This window comes from Haemorhous mexicanus, chromosome 1 (genome assembly GCF_027477595.1).
Source record: "Haemorhous mexicanus isolate bHaeMex1 chromosome 1, bHaeMex1.pri, whole genome shotgun sequence".
NCBI classification, from domain to species: Eukaryota; Metazoa; Chordata; class Aves; order Passeriformes; family Fringillidae; genus Haemorhous; species Haemorhous mexicanus.
In genome coordinates this window covers 83589487-83610182 of record NC_082341.1, presented here as the reverse complement: position 1 = coordinate 83610182, position 20696 = coordinate 83589487, and the positions used below count along the sequence as shown (strand labels likewise).

At 36.3% G+C, this 20696-nt stretch overlaps 1 protein-coding gene across 10 annotated transcripts in view; it reads right to left on the bottom strand.

Annotated features, from left to right (window-relative positions):
• SEMA5A (semaphorin 5A) overlaps window positions 1-20696 on the bottom strand; it is a 320230-nt gene that overhangs the window by 86691 nt on the left and 212843 nt on the right. For all 10 annotated transcript variants that reach the window (XM_059854936.1, XM_059854946.1, XM_059854910.1 and 7 more), the window contains one exon: window positions 9008-9215. In XM_059854936.1, the coding sequence (XP_059710919.1) occupies window positions 9008-9215 (208 nt within the window). The remainder of the gene's footprint in view (window positions 1-9007; window positions 9216-20696) is intronic.

Here is a 20696-nt window from a genome sequence, read left to right as displayed (position 1 = left end):
AAACTCTAGTTTTGCTGAGATATTTTTCACTAATGTGCTAATTATTTGTCCCAGAAATTATTATATTTAAGTCTCATATTGTAAAAAGTTTGATTTTTTAAAATCTTACATCCAGACAGGAAAAAAAACCCTACAAAACTCTAATTCAGTATCATCAACCTCCTTCAGCTCACTGTGTCAGACATATTCAGGAGATGTGGCAGGATCTGACTTAAATAGCTGCTCTGTTCTCAGGTACTGGCACAGCAATTCTTTTCTGTTCTCCACCCTGCCTCACATCTCAGAGGGTTTTCTTATTTCTTTTTCAGATCACCTATATCTCTGAAAAGTGGACATAGTTTCTTTAAAATTTAAAAGAGGGATGTAATATGAGGGTAAGTTTTTATCCTTACTGCCTAATTATGTCACCTTTTAAAACCATTTTATTTCCTTTGAGGTATGATTTCTTTGATTTAATGTGTGAGTAACAGCACCTAATTATTTTTATCTACTATGCCTAGATAAAACAGAGACACAGATAACAAAATAAGTTAACAGATGAAAAGTCAGAGAGAATAAAGCTTGTAAGTATAAAAATATCAGAACTTCTATCGGAAATGGGAAATTTAAAGGGACTTAATTCACAGTTATGTGTCCTTAAGAAAATTTCATACTGTTTTAAGTCTTTTTTCATGAATCTCTCTCCCAAGAGACAGCAGCAAGAGGAATAGCTTCAATGTGTACATGAAATAACAAAAGAAACTATACAACATGGCTGTTTAATTTATGCCAATTTTATGTAACTAAGGAACGTCAAAAATCAGATACCACTACACATCTTTATCTCCTTTTTCTCCCAAATCTCTGTCTAAATCAAAGTCATTTTCGATGTCACTATTGAAAAATTACATAAATTTTAAAGTAGGTATTAGGTATTTCATTTGACAGGGCCCTTTCAGACTGTCACATGGCAAATAGCAGAGCTGGATAATATATTTTGTCATCTTGTCTCTTACATCTCAATTTCAGCAGAGAATGAATGTTTTGTCTGTTAATCCCTGTAGTCACCAACTCACATCTCTAAGACTTCACATGATTTGTCCCAGCACTGCTAAAACTGGCACTTCTGTTCAGGAAGGAAATTCAGGAATTCAATTAAACTGGTTCATTTGAAGACTCTTGATGCCACTCACCCTATCGAGTCAGCACTCTCTGCAAAAACATTCCTCAGCTTCTGGCTTCTCCTGACTGATTCTAATTTTGCTCTGTGTTGTCACTTCACATTTTTTTACCAAATGTAAATGATAGGTAGCAGAGTGTGTCTCCTGCAAGGCACACATTTGGCAGTGGTGCTGAACTTTAGCAATGGGTTTTGACTGACTACTAACAAAACCATAAGCCACCTCACTCTAAAGCAAGTCAGTAAAAGTCAGGTTATCTCTTCAGCTATTTTATAATTATCATCAAGTAGGCCAGAAAAATTGTCCTACTTCAGTTATATTTGAGATTATTTATTGAGTCAGAAAACAAGGCAGAATTAAACACAATTCAGAGTAAAAGATGCTAAAAATCCCACAGACTTTTAGACTAAAAAGAATTTATGAGTGTTCCAAAGAACAAAAAAAGCCCCTTATGTTTAAAAGCTGTATCATAATATTATTAATTTCAAAAAGATTTTAAATTTCCTTTGAGGGCAAGAATATATTCCCACATGAATATGAAAGTGCTATTCAGGTATCCTCTTGAGCTGTAATATTTTATTCATGCAATATATATAAATGCAAGAGGTGCATCTTCTAAGACTGTTCAAGAAACATTTTTCTGTCTTTACCTATACACAGCATTTCAAAATCTAAGTCTCCTGACCCTTTCAATAATTTCTACTGACATATCCACACCTACACAGTCACAAGGACCACCAAATGTGACCTGACACTTTGTATATCTAGAACTGAACCAGGGTCACTACCGTATTTTGCAGAAGACAGGTTCATCACTTCACATTCAAACAGAAAACTGAAGTATAAGCCTGTCTCATGTTCCCAATGCACAGTTCTATCCATTGCTGAATGAATACATTAATGCGATACCAGACAAAGGTACCTATCAGTGTTTTCATTACTACTGGTTTTGCAGCTATATACATAAATACGTGTGTGCAATGAAAAACAGGCATCAAAAAACACAGATGAATGATCCAGAAGAAGATAAATGGTAGGGACACAACTTATAAAATTCTAAGTAGTTCAAGCTAAGATGCATGTCAAATATTCAGAATACTGCTTAACTCTCACCTGAACTGGTAGGAAAATCAAATCCTTTAATCATCTGAGACACGTTGAGCGGACTACCATTGCTTCCTCTTATTTTAATTTTTGTAGCATACTCCAAATATATTTAGATACAGTTTAATATTCCAAATATCAGCCTTAAACCCACAAGGTCCGTCCATCAAATCCAGAAACAGAAATATATGTATAAAATTTGTTTATATTAAACAATTCACTTAATGTTAATGCTGCCAAGTGACTAAATATAGATCAAATGTGAAAGACAATTTTCAGAGCGTCCTCTCCACACTCAGATATTTATACCCCTCCCTTCAGCTATTTATACCCATTGATAAATCTCCTCCCAGTGTCCTCCTCTCAAGGCTGAACAGGTCCAACTCCCTCAGTCTCACCTCACAGAAGAGATACTTCAGACCCTACTCATCTTTGCTTCCCTCCACTGCACATTCTCCAGGAGGTCCATGTCTTTCTTGTCCTGAGGAGTCCAGAACTGCACACAGCACTCCAGATGTGGCATCACCAGACTACAGGGGCAGGATCACCTCCCTCGACCTGCTGGCAGTGCTCTTCCCAGTGCACCCCAGGATTCCATTGGCCTTCCTGGCCCCCAGGGCACACAGCTGGCTCATGGATAACCTGTCTATCCAGAACCCCCAGGTCCTTCTCTGCAGAGCTGCTTCCCAGCAGGTCACCTGCAGTCTGCGCTGGTGCCTGGGATTTTTCTTCCCCAGGTGCAGAACCCTGCACTTGCCTCTGTTGAATTTCAGAGGGTTCCTCTCCACCCACCTCTCCAGCCTGTCAAGGTCCCTCTGAGGGGCTGCACAGACTTCTGGAGTATCGGGCACTCCTCCAGCTTTGTGTCATCAGAGAACTTGCTGGGGAGACATCTGCCCCTTCAGCCAAGTCACTGATGAAAAGTTAAACAGTGCTGGGCCCAGTACTGACCCTTAGGTGACACCAGAAGGCCTCCAACTAGACTGTGACACTGAGTACAATCCTCTGAGAGCTGGCATTCAGCCATTTCCCAATCCACCTCACTGTCCACTGGTCCAACCTCCACTTCCTGAACTTGCCCGTAAGCACCTACAGTTACTAGGAGTAAAAAGACTGAACTTAGAATTCCTGAATCTTGTGATATTTTTAAGCAACAAAATTAATTACATCATGATATATGAAAACCACAGAACTGTTTTAAATTTTTCTTAGGACACTTTTTTGTTTAAAACAATATCCTACTAATAAAATATGAATTGCAACTATGTAGTCAAGTCTATCTGGTTTACTTACATCTTTGCAAAATAAATGCAAAAGACATCTTTCTTTCCCTCATTTTTCTTTCCCTTCAAGAAATAAATTTGGAGCAGGCTGTAAAATTCTTGTTTGACAAAAATATCTGCTTATAACACAATACAAACATACATGCATACATACATACATAGACCACACTTTGAAGGGTTGTCACTAAATATTGTTGTTGCAACAAAATGTAAATGAACAAATGTCTCTGATGCATTTTTCAGGACAGATAGAGAGATACTTTCTCCAAAAGCTTTCATCTTCACAGAGGCAGAAAGGGTCAAGCTATTCCCTCTTCAGTTTGGGACTAATATTCTACTACTTTTGATTGCAAAAAACTTAAAACTGTGCTCATTTCATAATTCTGATGACTTTAACAGTGTCCATAAGATGACATCTACTGAAGATGACTTTTCAGTGTATCTAATACCCAAAGAAAGAATTTCCATATTTAATACACACTTATAATATAGACTTGCAGATAGGAGTATGGTTTATCCCAGTCTGGGAAACTTATGAGGACTCTGATTCTGGAATATTACTCTGGAATCACTAATTCAGATCAGTCCTCATGTGGTTCTGACATTATAATGCAGCAGCAGATTTCTCATATTTAAACTGGAATGAGGCCTGCATATTTTGAAATCAGGAAATCCACCTGAATATCCAAAAAGAAATACTTTGGAATGATTATTTCCCAACAGCAATTTCAATTCCATTTGTTGGCAAGCTCTTCTGGACACATGAGCACCTAGTAATGGTTTAGACCATATACTTGTTATTAGCTCGTATAGTATCAGTATATAGGAATAATGATTTTTACTACTTAATGTTATAGAGTGTTTATTACCAGGAAAACAAGTTCCTACTGAGTGTGAGGGTACTTCTGAGGATAAAAAATCTACAGCTAGGGCAAAATAAAGGAATGCAAAAGTGGCTGAAATACTTATATCAATGATCTTACTGGATTTCTAGGAATGAAATCAAGTATATTGTGTATATTGTTTTTTCCTGCTAGTTAATTCATACTCTTTTTTTTTTTATTTTATTGATAGAGTTTTCTTGTGTATGTAAAGATTGCTTAAAGACACCAGAATAAAAATAAAGAAGTTCAAAGAGCAAAAGGTTAGTTATAGTAGAATAGCTATGATAACATTACTTAGCAAGACAAGCTTGTGACCCAGTAGTATTTTAGGCATATATTGTAAAAAAAAAAAAAAACTGAAAAATTTCCAGAAATTGGCAGGTTTTTTTGTGTCAGAGAAGTCACTATTTGTACAGCTTTTAGCAGATGTCACTATTTATTTACTTAGACATAACATCACAGTAAGATTAGTTTTCAAGCCTTTCAAGTGTGTGAAACCTATCTTCTGTCAGAAATACCAATCCTTGACCCTTGCTTGGTAAGATTTTAAAGAACACTGGGCTGATACAGACTTTTGTTGTCCTTTCAGAACTAATGCACTGAAAATGCCAGTACAAAGTATAACTTGACAAATTTGCCTCACAAAAAAATCACTGCCACTCAGGTTTGCTTTTGAAGGCTACAGCTGCCAACAAAAGAAAGCTGACTGTGTTTTTGTTTCAGGGTACAGAGTCTCTACCCCCATACTACAGAACTTATTCCTTATTATGGATGCATAGAACCTTCAAAGTGAAACACAGAAACTGAAATTTTAGAGAGTTTAAGTTATCTTCTCATGATAATTATTCTGTTTATCTCACATTATAGTTAGCAGATATTTTAAGGTCAGTTGGGCTTCATGCTTGGCCTACTCAACTCTGAAGAAGTAGAGAGAGATGGAGAATTCATCTGTGAAAATAGCTCCAGTGAATATCATTGATGGACTTCTGTAAAAGTTTGATAAACATGTGAACTGCAATACCCAGGTGATAATAATCTGGTCAAACCTTAAGGATTTTCCCTAAGGAGTTTAGGTAAATTTAGGTAACTGCTCTGCTGCTTCCTGCACCTTGAAGATGGCAGGGCTTCTCTGAGAACTGATTCTCCAAAGTACTGATGCATCCCAAATTACTTTTCTCTAGCTGACTCTCAAAACCAGCCCAATTATGACAGGATGTTCAAAACTATTCAGGCATTGGCAGAAGTCGGCATGAGATACCCTCCACCTGCTCCCCATGGAAACTGGCAATCCAAATAACTGGCATGGGAAACTTATGAATGATGGAAATATCAGGGCATAACCTAAACTATGGGTGTGACAACAGCTTTTGCCCATGGTTAGGTCTGCTGTCACAGTAATAAAGTGCAGCGAACTGCAATTAAAACACTCACACAAAAAAAAACCCCACACAAACCGCCCCCCCCCCCCCCAAACAAGAAACCCCCAAAACATTCGCCTCCAAATATATTTTCAGGAGCCTTTGTTAACAGTGTTTGTAGAAGCAGAATCATGACTGGAATGTGCTGAAGCAGATGGAATATCTGTCAGAGCAGCAGCAAGTCACAGGGGTTTTCCACCACTGAAAAGTGCTGGAGGAACAGACTTATGATATGCAGAGCATATTAGAGTGATTATTAAGGAGACATACTAAATTACAAATAAAAGCAACAACCACATGCTTTAGAGGCTACTGAGGGAAGATGAAGCAAGGAATAATGAAAAACAATTATGGAAAATGCACAATCTTTAGAAAATTATCTTGACATTGAGATATTAGCTCATGAAAGAGCCTGCTCAACAGAGGGACTGAAATTGTATTGTCTGAAAGCTCAAGAAGCCCAAACAAAGAGATTAGATAAGATTAGGCACTGAGCACTCTGCCTTTCACACAAAAGGAGCAGGTGAGGTAGCAGGTCTTCAACATTTTGACTTTTTAAGGCTATTATTCATACACAAGCATGCCCTATTCCTCAATAACTATGTGAAGTGGATCCTGAAGAGTACATGTCCTTGATCGGGGAAGAGACTCTAGTTATCATTGATGGAATTTCAGAATGTAGCTTTGGCACACTTATACAGCCCTAAGTATGATATATGTGAATATGTAAATTAAAATAATACAGAAAACCCCCAAAACCCACTATGCTCCAAGGCATTTCCTTAGGTAAGGTTTACCCATTATTCTGTTTACTCATTGCTACAGTATAGAAGTAATAGTTAGCAACATAATAGAAGAATGTCAGTACTCAAGCACCCAGAAATGCAGTGAGCAAGTTTTAGATGTTTCAATGCCTGGAGAAATGCATAGCCCCAAGTAATGCACTTGTACACTGTCCACATATAAAAAGAAAAAAAAAAAAAGAAATCCAGCATAAGCCAGGAAAAAAATAGTCAAACCAAAAGTAAAGTATAGGTGAGAAAAAGATTACATCTGCAATCTTCAAATAACTTGAGTCCCTAATGATAGACAAAAAATTCCTTTTTTTGGTCTGGATCACATCTGTAAATCCTCACTTTTTTCACAAAACAGAACTAGAATTGATGGTGAACTCTTTAACCAAGAAGAAAGCAAGGATGGCAAGTCTTTTGGTGTAATGAATATTTAATTACTACAAGAGAATCATACAACTACAAAAGACATGATTGAAAAACCCCACAAGGAATCATTTTATCTCCTTTAAATAAGTCATTCCACTGGAAGATGAGATTTCATATACCTCTGGGCAGAGGAATAAATTATCATTTGAGCAGTATGTGAAGCATTTAACTACTGTTCTCAGTAAAATGGGAAAGGCACTACTTCTTTTTGTTTTCTTTTGTTTTAAAAGAAATTTAAAAAATCAGACAATTAGAGCCCAGTGCTCAAACAGGGAGAGGAATGAATAGCCTGCAGCCACACATGGGGTCTGGGATTTGAAACAGCAGTCCTACCCTGCAAGGGCAGAAGTGTGTTTGGGCTTTGCAGCTGGAATACAACTGACACGCTTTGGGAATTGTCCTGAGAGAAGCAAAGGTACCAGGGACCTTGGGCATTCACTCCTCATTAAAAATGAAGTGAGGCACAAGCCTTGAAATGTCCAAGGTGGACTACAGGCTTGCTGTAAATACCACCACACATCCTTTTTCAACTCTCTGAAGCAAGGAAAGATGAAATTTCCATGGAAACTGAAACTTGATCCTATGCAGGCCACTAAACCAGGAAAATGCTTGAAGCAGAGACTTGCCCATATAAAACTTTTCCCTAAAGTAAGCTTTGCAGGACTTCCAATGGGGCTTCAAGTATTCTTCTAATTCAATAAAAAATGCCAAAAATATGCTACATAAGACAGCATAAACAAAAAGGGGCTGGTAAAAAACTGTGAAAGGTAGAATTCTTCCCTTCCCTTGTCTACTTGTTTTCTAGGGCACACCTCTACCTTCAGTCTTGTTTTCAATCCAGTAGCCTTTCACTGGCTTCCTGCATGGTACAAATCCCCATGGTGAGCCAGGTCCCCTTGGAAATGTCCTTTCACTGCCACCAAGCCACAGCTTTACTACACCTGTGTCCTGTGGTCACTTCCCTGCTGGGGCAACTGTGTGTCCCCTGTGATGGGCAGAAACGTCTCTACCTGCGAATGGTCACGCTGCCTTTCAGGGGAGGTGTAATATCTCTGCTGCACATATACTGTCTCTGTGAGCCTGTATGTTAAACCAGGTAAAGCTAAAACAAGTTAAAAACCAACCACATGCCCCTGTCACCGTTCTCAAAACCTCATGACTGGTTCATGAATGTCTGACGTAACACAAAACAATCTCACTGAATTACCAGGACCACACATACCAAAGGGAAGGTACAACTAATTAGATGGAATTAACAATCTCTAATAATATGTTTTGCAACCCAGATGTATTTTCAGATAGCCTTTTGAAAAAGTTGTGTGCTGAACTTTAAGTCCTTTAACTATCACAATACAGTCTACAACCAAGTGATTATTTGTAAGTTATCCTGTGTCTTTGATAGAACAACTGTTGGCTGCATAGCCCTTTTATCTAGTAGAATATTAACATTTTTGCGTTACACTTAGCAGACCAACACTGACCAACATTTTAAATAGCCACATTTCCAAGTACTCTTGGTTCTCAGTTCATGCAACCCAATTTGTTTCTGAATTCACAGAGATACTGTTTATTCAGTTATAAAACAGCTTTAAAAAAACCCCAAAATTTGTTCAAGTCCCAAGCTTTAAATATATTAAACCAGCAGCTCTATGGCACTTTACCAGATAACAGTTTTCTATATAAAACATTTCTTGTTGTTTCACTCCATAATTTAAAATCTACATAATGACACTTCAATTCCTCAAAAGCCTCATCTAGTCCTAAAAAGTTAGTACAAATAGTCAGAGCCACTTTTGATAAACAGGGTACACAGGAAGTCATTGTTGAGAGAGACAATTAATTTGGATCCCTACTTGCAGCCGTTTACCCTTCCATTTTTCTCCAACCCCCGGCACGTATTTTTTTTCCAGTCAAATAAAGCTAGCTGATTCTTCGTACCTGTATGTTTTATAAAAGAGACATCTCTTCAGGGGGACCTTAATCACATGTTCCTGAAGGCCCACAAAAAGGACACTCTGGCTGTGCAGGATCTGAAGGCTCCTGATGGGCTCTCGCTGACTTTTTGGCAGGAGTTCAATTTCCTCAAGCAGGCAGCTGCTTGAAGTCTGGTTCACTGGGGCAAGTACTTTCTTAATAGTGCCATAGTCTGAAAAGGCAAGAGGAAAATGAGTTACTAAAAATCACACTAGCAATTCTACCTGCTTGGTGTCATTCAGTGAAAAAAATCTTTGTGTTGGATGTTTTCAATGACGCCTCCGAATGCAGGATTATTTTGACTGAAGTTTCCTTATGTATTATAGTACAGTTAAAAGAACTTAGAAAACTTTAAAAGTCTGTTTTCACGTGATGCAATACATTAAAAAAAGAAAAAAAAAGGAAAAAATTTAAAAAGTTATTAGTGCAGAACAGCCTTAACAGCAGTAGTCACAAGAAAACAAGATGTTAAAGTCTGGCTTGATAAATGCACATTCATGCCAAGGGTTACTGACTTCAGTCTACAGAATTGTCCTACACTTTACTATATTGAAAGCAGTTTAAAAAGCATCAAATTTCATAATTTCCCCAGTTTGTTTTAGCATTCTTTTGTTAAAAATTATGGAGTTTATATAGTATCACATTCATTTAATAAAGCACATGTATATGAGTATGTGCAGGTTTTGAGTCTAGGTGAATATGAATGACTGAGGCTGAACCCCTTCTTCTTACTTATCCTGATTTCAACCTCTGCAAAATCATAGCTTTTAGCATTCACTCCTCACTTCTATTCTTGATGTGATTTCTGAGGAAAGGCAGTAACGCATTGGAAACCAGTGTCAGAGTATATGATAACATTTGTGACTCATTCTTGCAAAGTTTTAAAATAATTTAAAAATATCAAAGTACATTTGTTCTGAACACAAAGGATCACATTCTCACGCTGATAAATATTTTAGGGAGCTGCAGCATTATGCAATCTCTTAAGTGGCAGCAATAGGAAGTATTAAAGATCCAATACTGCAAACACACACAGAGATAAGCCCTGAAGTCTTGAAAGACTTCCCTTTTGAGTTAGTAATAATGGCAAGGGGAATGTTTGGGAAGGCCTGTTCTGCAGTCCAGAAAACAGGGGGTTTGCCATCCCTAGCACAAGGCCAGAGGTTTGGCTCAGAGTTGGCAGTGCAGGCTCTCAGGATGTATCTGGCCCTGGCTTGGCAAGTACTGGTTTTATCCATGGCAGGGAACGCCTGGTGGCCTCACGTCCGTGTCCCCCTACACCAGCTGCACCCCGGGAGCACCTGAGGCCAGGGGCTGGCACCCCTACACAGTCACTGCACCCTCCAGGGCAACTGGGCTGAGGGAGGGCAACACGACATTCCCAAACTTTGCTTGGCAAGTGGTGAGGAACACCAAGTAAGCAGCTGTAAGAAAATACAAAAAAGCAGCCTCAAATAGACTCCAAAATGAAAGAGAGGAGGGAGAACCAAGATGACTGTGAAAAGCTCCTCATTTTCGTGAGAAAGACTGTGTAGTCAGTCCAAGTAGTGCTGGAAAGGAGAGTGTACACCAAATAAGAAGTTTATGCATGGGATATAACAAACATTACATAATATTATTTAATTCTATTAAACAGTCAAAATGAATTAGATAAACCATAAATTATAAGCTCAGTTTATAAAACAAAATCCTCTTAGTCCATAGAAAAATTTTGATCATACCAAATCATGTATATATGTAAAATCTTCTGCCTAGCCTCTCAGGTTTCAATATAATCATTCATGCACCTGTTTACATTTTTCTCCTTTTTTGATATAAACATGCTTGACCATGTTTTAGGAAAAAAACTTCCAGTAAACTACAATTTTAATTTTTATTACCTTTTTGATATTAAAATATCTAATTTGATGATCACTTTTTTCCCCAAACAACCTAAAATAGACTTCTAGTCAAAACTGAATCAAATTGCTGCCAACAGTCAGTTTTGCCCCACAATTAAGCAAAAAGAAGCTCAGCTCAACAACACAACAAGCAGTGTTTCCACTGATGATTACTGGATGCAAAATCTTGACTATAATTACAGCAAGTTTCATGGTCAAAATATGGTCTGAGACTTGTCCCAAAATTTCAGTGCCTGTATGTCCCTGTTTTGGCTGAGGCACAATTAATTATCCTCACATATGCCGCTATGGGGCTGTGTTTTGGGTTTGTGATGAGGGAAGGGGAGGGGGGTGAGTGAGGGGCTGTGTGGTACATGGAGGCTGGCTGGGGTTAAACCAGAACACTGTTAATTACTGAGTGAAAGAGGAATGATTTTCTTTTGAGCAAAGAAGTTGGAAAAATGTACTAAGAAGAAGAAGAAGCAGCAGTGAGATAATTTTACAGATGTAAATTAATTGGTATTGCTTTATAGATCAGTCAGTGCAACTCTATATCACATGCCTAACTGGCAGACAACAGATTCAGTATGATTCATATCACATTGTATTTGGCTTGTCACAGTTTTCCAGCATGAGAGAAAAATCAGGTACCCCATGCATTCAGCATGTGCTTCTTCTACAGCCTAATATTTCTTCCTACCACTGTACTGGGTCTGGCATCTACAGACTGAATCATTTGCTGTCATCTTCCTCAAGAGAAGAAGAAACACAAAAAAGACTGCAGGCCTCCCTCCCCTATGCCTACATACACATTCAATTTAGAAATACAGCTTTGGACAGGATAATGTAATCAAACACAAATACTTTGTGTTTCTTGTGGCTTGTTTATTATAGATGGCAAACTTACAGTTCTTTTTATTCAAGTGTATGACCTGGAGATCATGGTTACAGCAGCATACCACCCCAGAAAGAAATAAAATATTCTCACTCTGAGAACTGCAGCACTAATGCTTTCCCCAAGACATCTGTCAATGTTCTTGTTCTTCCTTCTTATCTTGGCATACATTCTTCATTCCTCATATTTCCTTTTGCTGTCTTTCAGCATCTCCCAAACCATTCCTTTTTTGTTTATTGTCTAAGAAGATCAGCCCTCAGAAATGTTGAAAGTCAAAACTGACTGAGCTTCAATTGAAGAAACAGTGCCTGAGATCCCACAGATTATGAGGATGAAACACTGCTCTTCTCAGGAGCAATGTGGGTCATATGCAAAGCCAACAAAAAGGAATAGAATGTTACCTGATATCTGCCTCAATAAACTCCCCTGCTTCTGACTTCTCCAACCTATCTTCTCTGCCTTATATTCCTACTGTGTATGACTGATTTTGCAAGGACCACCTGGGAGGCCAAACTAGGGTGAGGATGTGTTTCACTCCACAACTTTGAGACAAGCAAAGATTGAATTTGTGTTTTTTCACCAGTCTATGGTACACAGCTAGGGTGTGTAGATATCAACGTCCTCAAAATATACTAGCATGCAACATGGCTATCTCAGATTTCCTTACAGTGGAAAATCATAGCCAGTGATTCTACTGCTTTCAAAGGCCAGGTGTTTTGCTCCAGTGTTTTCAAATCTACTACAATGTTTGCAACATTATGCACAGCCTCCAAGAAAAAGTGCAGATTCCTGAAGAACTTGTAGAAGTCCCATCTTCCAAAGTGTTGTCTATCTGGCCATTTTTAAACCACAGTTGCAAAGCAAAATAGGGTGTAAAAAAAAAAGTAGGGAAAAAATAAATCTGGAACATGGCTCTAGGACATGGAGTTTTTCAGGCCTGTCATAATCTTTCAAATAAATATTTAGTTATATAATCAAAATAAGTGTCCCCTTCTGCCAAGAAACAGCTGAGAAGGCTAGTAACCCCAGAGCAACTTAATGGATGCAACTTTATTGCCACAGACACAGGGAAAGCTGCAGTTTCATCACAAATGTCAAGGCTGAGCCTAACAGCCATTTAAGAATTCAAATGAATGGCATCTTTGCATCCTGACTGTAAGCAAGACATACTGGGATAGATCCAGACACCTGACAGACGTTTTTAAGGATGGCCAACTATATAGAGAAGCTGTAAAAGATAATGCCATTGGCCAGAATAAGTAAATAATGTGCTTTGTTAGCTTGTACTGCAAGAGTTTTAAAAAGACTTGCAAAACCAGCAACTGAACATTAAAAACCTAATCACTGTGAATGAAGAGAAAAATTCTTGTTGAAATATTGCTATGTAAAGTGTAGGAGACTATGAAGAACTGTATGGAGACAGAGTTTTAGAGAACATGCTTGGAGGCAACAAAGTCTGTAAAGAAAAAAAATCATAATTGGACAAAATGAAAGGATGATTTCTAAAAGTGAAAAATAAGGTTTAAGATGTAAGAGGTGTAAATCATAGCCAGCAATGGAAAACACTGCAAGAGTGCAGCTGGAATCATTATAACATCTTTGGTGGTACCAGCAATGAAACAGAAAATGAACATACAAAACAAACAGCAGATGTAACAAACTAATAAACTCGTAATTCCCTGAGTTTCCCAACAGAAATAAAACCACTCAAGGAAGCTTTAGCAAATTTTTGCTATAGAGAAGAATAAATATTTACATGAGCTGCTATGTTTACAAAATATTGCTGCTTTCTTCAAGCCAACAAATCATCATGAGGCAGTATAGAAGTAAGTGCATTTCACTTCTTCAAAAGAAGAGGAAAAAACCTCCCTCTTTCCTTTTTGAGAGGGAAGTACTTTCAATCTTAACTCTTGCCACAGTTCCTTGGAGAGTGGGTTGGTCTCCAGAAAGCAACTGAACCAGCACCAGGAGACAGAATTCAAACTAATGGTTTTCAGAAGAGAAGCCTACAGTATCGTCTTTCATTGATGTAGCTAAAATCACTGCTGTCTTCTAAACTATATGAGTTGTAAGCAAAATAACCTAATAATAGCCTCAAATACCTCTTCAGGACAGCTGTATGCCTATATTTAAGACTTAACAAACATTCCTGCAGTTTCTGAGCACAACAAGGTGCCTTTACAAATCTGAAAAATTTCCTTACATATACCAAGAAAAATCTAAAGAAACAGCAAAGCCTACTTTACATTATAAACTGTTGATGTAACTATGGGTCTGTTTTTCAAAATTCCCACAAAACATTCTTCAGAATAATATTATGTCTTAATCAGATGGAAAGGATGGGGTCAGTGTGATGGAAAGGGGCAGTCAACACAACACACAGACACTAAAGCAACATTTGCAACTTCAGGAGATGCTTGTGAGTAAACTTGAATAAGCTACCACCTCTGCAAAAAATATTCCACTCTGTATGTCATAGCATGTGAAAACAGACTCATTGATAAACTTAACAATCTGGCAGCACAATGACCACGGAGTTTAATAGATGGAGACTTGAGAGAATACAATTTAAAGTGTAGCTGAAACAAATATGAATTATTTATATTTTCAAGTAGTCCAATTTGAAATAGACTTTGGAAAAATATATTCACTACATATTATTAGTTGTATACAAATAAGTTTTCCCATTGGAAAATGAAAGCATTAAAACAGTATTAAGACTGATGAAATTAAAGGAAAAAAATCTGTTAATGCTAAACAGCTTGTAAAAAATATCCATATGTACATATAAACAGTGGTTATAATAATCATATAACATTTGTATTAAACATCATAGAAACAGCAAAAAAAATAGGGCACTAGGGTAATCTTCAAGGCAGAAGTCTTTCAGAATAATAAATTGAAATACCAAATATAAAACTGATTAACTGAATGTGTAATAGTAAAAAATCAAAGAATGTGGAACGTGATTGATAACCATTCAGCCACCATGAGAAAATATATCATCAATATTTGCTTTCCTCCACCAGAGGAACTGGAAAAAGCCCTGCTGTGATGTAGAATGTGCATTTAGCTAAAAGCAGAAAATCATTCCAATGAACAGAAAGTATTAGGTTGCATAAGGGCTTTAGTGTGCTCGACACAGAAAAAAAGATGCAGGAACAGCAAATGCAGCAGCTGGTTCAGCCTAAAAAAAAGGGAATCCCAGGACTTAAGATTTAGCAATCTGTGTAACATCAAAAAAGATACATATGGTACAAAGAATGTGACGGGGTTTAAATCCTACTCTTCTCCACCCTTTCTAAACATAACTTTAAAATTAGTTAAATCATCAGTAGAATACGGATAATTAAAGCTTTGGCTATTATCTGTTTTTGCACATGGGGGTGGGGTAGAGTTAGGTTGAAAGCAAGGGTGAGTTTAGAAGACAAGACAATACAACCATGCTCTGTAACTTCGTTTGTTTTTACCTGCAGGTTTCTGGGATGCAAACTTATACTTGAAATACGAGAATACATTTTTTAATCATGCTCCAGTCTAAAGCATAAGTGATAGATAGAGCTTCAACTCTTCTTTAAAAATGAAATATATACTATGGATAAGCATAGTACTTCTACAATGATTCAGAAAATAAAAATAATATAGTTTGATTTTAAGATTCTGACCTTAATTTACAACTTTATTTTAATTTTTTAAAAATATTTTTATATGTATATTCAATAATTCTTTAGGGAAAAGAGTGACTCTCAAAATGAATTTGTAATTGTGATGCTTCATAAAAATGCAGATTTTATTTTTTTTCTAATTTCTCTGTAGTTTTAGAGCTGTTTTATGTTTGTCTCTCCATCTGAAACCTGTTTGAACCATCTGATTAGTGTGATAGTTAAGTTCTTATTTTTTCCTTCTTTTAATATATTTTGATTCTATAATAAAATATACAGATGTGATTTTTCTACAAGTATCAGACAAAAATGGAGGTTAAAAATCTGAATGTTCTGTTTTGTGGGCTTAACAGAGAATGGAATGTGATAAGCTTATTAATCATTTAAACAATAAGCCATTGTGATTTTCTTACTATTACAAGTCATTATCATTGTGATGACAACAAGTCAAGGATAGATATTAAAAGAAATTGAGATATAAAGGCATTTATTAGATCAAAAAAGCAATTACGTAACTGTATAACAAAACTTTCTATGAAATACTGTAGCTGGAAATAAAAAAAAATCCTTTTGTTGCATTTCTCTGTGAAATGTTACAAATTGTTCTGCCTGGTTGATATCAAGATTTATTTTTAAACACCAAAATGGCTAAACAAAATTTTGGTTACCCTCTGTACCATCACTTGAAGGAAACAGAAAAGCTTAAGCTTTCCATTATTCGGGCCTTAGTTTTTCTTACTCCATTACAGGATACTTGAAGGAAAAAAAAGTAAGCAAGTGACCTGAAAAACTCATAAATCATTGCTCATTGACATCTAATTAAATTTCAGTAAATTAAATTAACTGATGCATTAAAAAAAAAAAAAAAAGCTACATTCTGGGACTTGAAAAATCTTACTCTTTGTTCATGTGAGACCTTAGTACAAAATCATGAATATTTTTGGTCTTGCAGTTTTTGTCCCCCTGTGAAGTAAAATACAAGCATAAAAACATCTCTGTTCTCGGTGTGTTACAGGAAGAAAAACGGGGTGTGTCGTCTTTTTATCATTCCAGAATTTAAACCAAATCATTCTTTCCCCATGCTCAATATCAAAGGGCTTTGCATTTCAGAGGTTGTTTACGTAGTACTGCTATTGCTAGAGAACAACAAAAATCTAAGGATCTCTGGCCATATAACAGCATTGAATTTTACAGCTTAAAAGCTTCTAGGAAAGTCCATGGTCATTGCTACTCTGCTGGTATATTATTAGATAGAGAAGTTAACAAAATTAGCAGGGAATCTAAGACTTTATATTTAAGAAAAAGCAACTACTAATGAAATAAAATTTCCTGGTTTGTGTCAAACTATATGCAGTACATATCAATCTTAAAATGGGAGATTCAGTTGTCCAGTGTCTTGGCAATTAGAAAGGAAAAAACTAAAAAGAGGTGTTAAAAAGGTACATGCATAATTTAATATATTTATTAAAAGCTAATTTTAAATTATATACAAACAGCTATACCACACAGTGCTTAGTGTATTAATGTTTCAAACACCAAATAGATGCTTAACTTAGGAAATAAGAAAGGTTTGACTCTTTCTCAGAAGAGAACTTTGGCAGAAATAGAAGAAAAACACAGAAAAACTCTATATTAAATTATTCTTATCTGGGTAAGACCCCGAGTATTTCTGCAATCTGGTGCAGTTTTGTTTTTCAATGCTTGGATGCAACGACAGCAGTTTTGAACGATATTCTATAAAAAGCAAGCACACATAATATTTGAGATTTATGTTCTTTATCTTTGGCTCTGACTCCTTCATATTCCCTCTTTCCTATTATATTTCAAGTAAATACTGATGTTCTTCCTTATAGTATTGGAAATTATTTTAAATCAACAGTGAAATGAGATACATTTTTGATAATGCTTGTCAACAAAGGAGGTCTGATGGTCTATTACACATCCCCAGGCTTCCATGCAGGGGAGAGAACTTAAGTCATTTATCCACTATTAAGAATCTAAAAGGTGCAATTTTAACCAAAAACTATTTGCATACCTTCTAAAATTATTAGCAACTTCTTAATGCCCCAAGTGGCTATTCCAAGAGAAATTCGGTCATACCTTTTAAACTAGAGGACTTTCTCACGGTTGTATGTCAAAATTTATTATATTTATTTTATGAAGGGAATATTTTGGGCTATCCTTTCTAAAAGAAATTTGAACTATTGACTTTAAGAACATTTTGAATAAAAAAGTGTTGATCTAGGTACTAGTTATTAATAAATAAACACCTTTCTTCAAAACCATTTGTCTGGGAGGAAAGAAAGAACATACAAATTAATAACATATGCTGTCCAATAATGATTGCAGAACAAATTCCCTCTCTAAAAAAAGGTAAAATAAAATTCTAAAAAAATTGTTTCCATTTGAAAATAGAACAATTTTGGAATGTATCTATCAATGGAAATCCAGAGAATCACCATGTCAATCCTCTCTTTAGGAAAGTGTTCTCCAGAGGAAAATTTTGTAAACATTCAACAATTTTTAGAGTACTTCTGTCCCCTGTAGATTAAATTCCCATGTGTTATAGTGTCTCAAAAGCATCAAGGATTTAGTCAGTTTGCAGTTGAACTAGCAAAGCTATCTTCCAGTAGCTGCCATGCAAAGAGTTAAATACCTGCCTTTGGCAGAGACAGTATCCACCACTCTATTAAGTAAAACATTATGAATTGATACAAATAACCTTTCCAATAGTAGGATTTCCAATTAATCAAAAAGTTTAGGAAACAGGTCAATTTGTGTACCATTTCTCAGCAGCCATTTCATGCCTCAAATTGGAATTTAAATCCAACTCCAGTCAGACTCATTCAAAAATCTTTCAAAGAAAGAATTCTAGCTCTTAACAAAAATTCATATCTACTTGAGACCAAGATGCAAAGCCACTGGCAGCTAAAGCAAGCAGTATGCCTTGTTTTAGAAGACTATTTCTACAAAGTTGAAGCTTCTAAGTCCTCAAACTGGAGCTTCTAACTCCTCAATCTTCTGGAAAAGACCAATCAAGAACCTATACTGAATAACAAGTACATGCTGAATTACACATCTCAGCCACCACATCAATTATATCTGTTTCTTTCACAAAGAAAATGAAACTATCTCAGATTATTAGATGGATTCTCATATACTCTAATAGCAAAGTTTTACTATTCCTAGATTTGGACCAGATGTTTTTTCTTGCCTAATCAAAAAAAAAGGATTTTCAGCAATCTCAAAAGTTATATATTTTTAATGAATCACGCTCATTGACCCATCTTTATCTACAACTTGTATTTCCAATCTTATAGAGATTTTTCAGCTTGACAAAGATGTGCCTTAGAGCTGAGACAGAAATTCATAACATTTTGTCTGTGTTGAAGATTGATGTACCCCTAACAGTTCATGCACTCCACTCAGAAGTAGCATGTGTCTGTAGAATACCTATGAGAGAATGCTATGGCAGCTACAGTTTCTTAACAGACTATAATTGATAAGAAAACATTTATTTATGCTTCATTCTGTGATACATTCCTTTTACTTGCTAAGGTAAATCATTGTCTATTTTTAAGACTTTATGAAGGAGTATCTTATCTATATTTTATTTTCAATCTCATCTAATTATTTTTCAACTATAAAAGTTTTAGTAAATAATAAATAAAGCATAATATATAATAAAGAAACTTTTTTATTGAAAAATTTGGGGACTTGTGAAATCTGGATTCAATCGTCAACTTTTTTCTCTAGGTTTCATGTGTGAAACTATGAAAGAACACTATTCTGAACAATAACACCACCTAAAGTGAAAAAAATTAAAACTTGAAACTTTACTTCCTGCTTGAAACTTCACTTCCTGTTTCATTAAACTATAACAATACCTAATCACAAATATTTTTCCCGGTACATTTCCCTACTGAAACATCTCTTGTTATGCTGTTTGCTTGGCCACTGATTTGATTCCATGACAAATTCAAAACCAGTTGCAGGCACTTTATTCTCCTTCAGTGTTTAGGAGATGGTTGGACCAAAGACAGAAAAGCCTCAGTTGCAGCCAAGAAAAATTAGGTATATTTTTTTTTTTTTATGCCCTGCAAGGAATACGTGTCTTCTATGTCCCTAGGGATTTTTTGGGAAGTTACTGCTTAATTTAAAAAGACATTGAAAAAAAAAATTAATAGTTCTTGGAGCAGGGAACAAGGTGTAGTCTCTCTAGCAGAATTCTCTACCTCCTTGGTTTGATAGCTGCATGGCCACAGGAGCTGTGTGCTCTGCATGCACATTAAAACAGAGCCAGTGAGTGGATTTGGGAGGGCTCCTCCTCATCCCCAACAGCCCCTTCTCTCCTGGATCAACCATTCAACAAGGAGGTGCAAGGAATGGCTTTAAACTCTGAACATTATGAGGAATTAAACCTCAGCCCTACATACCCCCCACAAATGTTGCTGCCATCCAGATGATACCAGCAGCAGACTGACCCTCCTCTCTTGTGCTGACATGTTTATTATGGAGAATAATCCCTGAGAAATGTATCATTTTCTCACTGCATAGCTACTTGATCATGTCCCTATACAGGGTATCACCATTTCTAACCTCTTCAGGAATCTACATTAAAATGTGAATAACAATAATTATTGCCACTGGTTTAAGAAATGCAATTTAAGCAGAGAGGATATGGTTAAAACTACAACATAAAATCTTCAGATGAGGCTTTAATGAGTTGGGGGAAAAAAAGCTGTTTCTCAGGACTTGGCAAAGAGATGATGGACAAGAATTTCAAGCTTGGCTCAAGAACCTCACACTCTTTCTTTTTTTTCCTTGGGGAGGTGTCAGGAAATATCAAGTTGGCTAGGTAGATCAAGGCGTGATTTGTAACAACATGGAGCAAACATTTCTTGATTTTACCAAACAATATTCTCATTTTGAATTCTTATTTAAATTACTTAAGTTCTGTCTACAAAAGTACTCAGGAATAAAAATAAACACCCAGATCATGAAAAATGATGTAAGCATCCTCAAAGAAGGCCAGTAAAACTTTTTTTTTTGTCCTGGATCACACTAAAATAACTTGGCATACAAAAAGACACATTCTTCCAGCTTAGAAAAGGAATGGATGTCAGATTCAACATTACACAGAATACCAAGACCATTTTGGGGCACCAAACCTATGGACAAAACAAAATGTACATATTTATCAGTGTTGCTTGTAC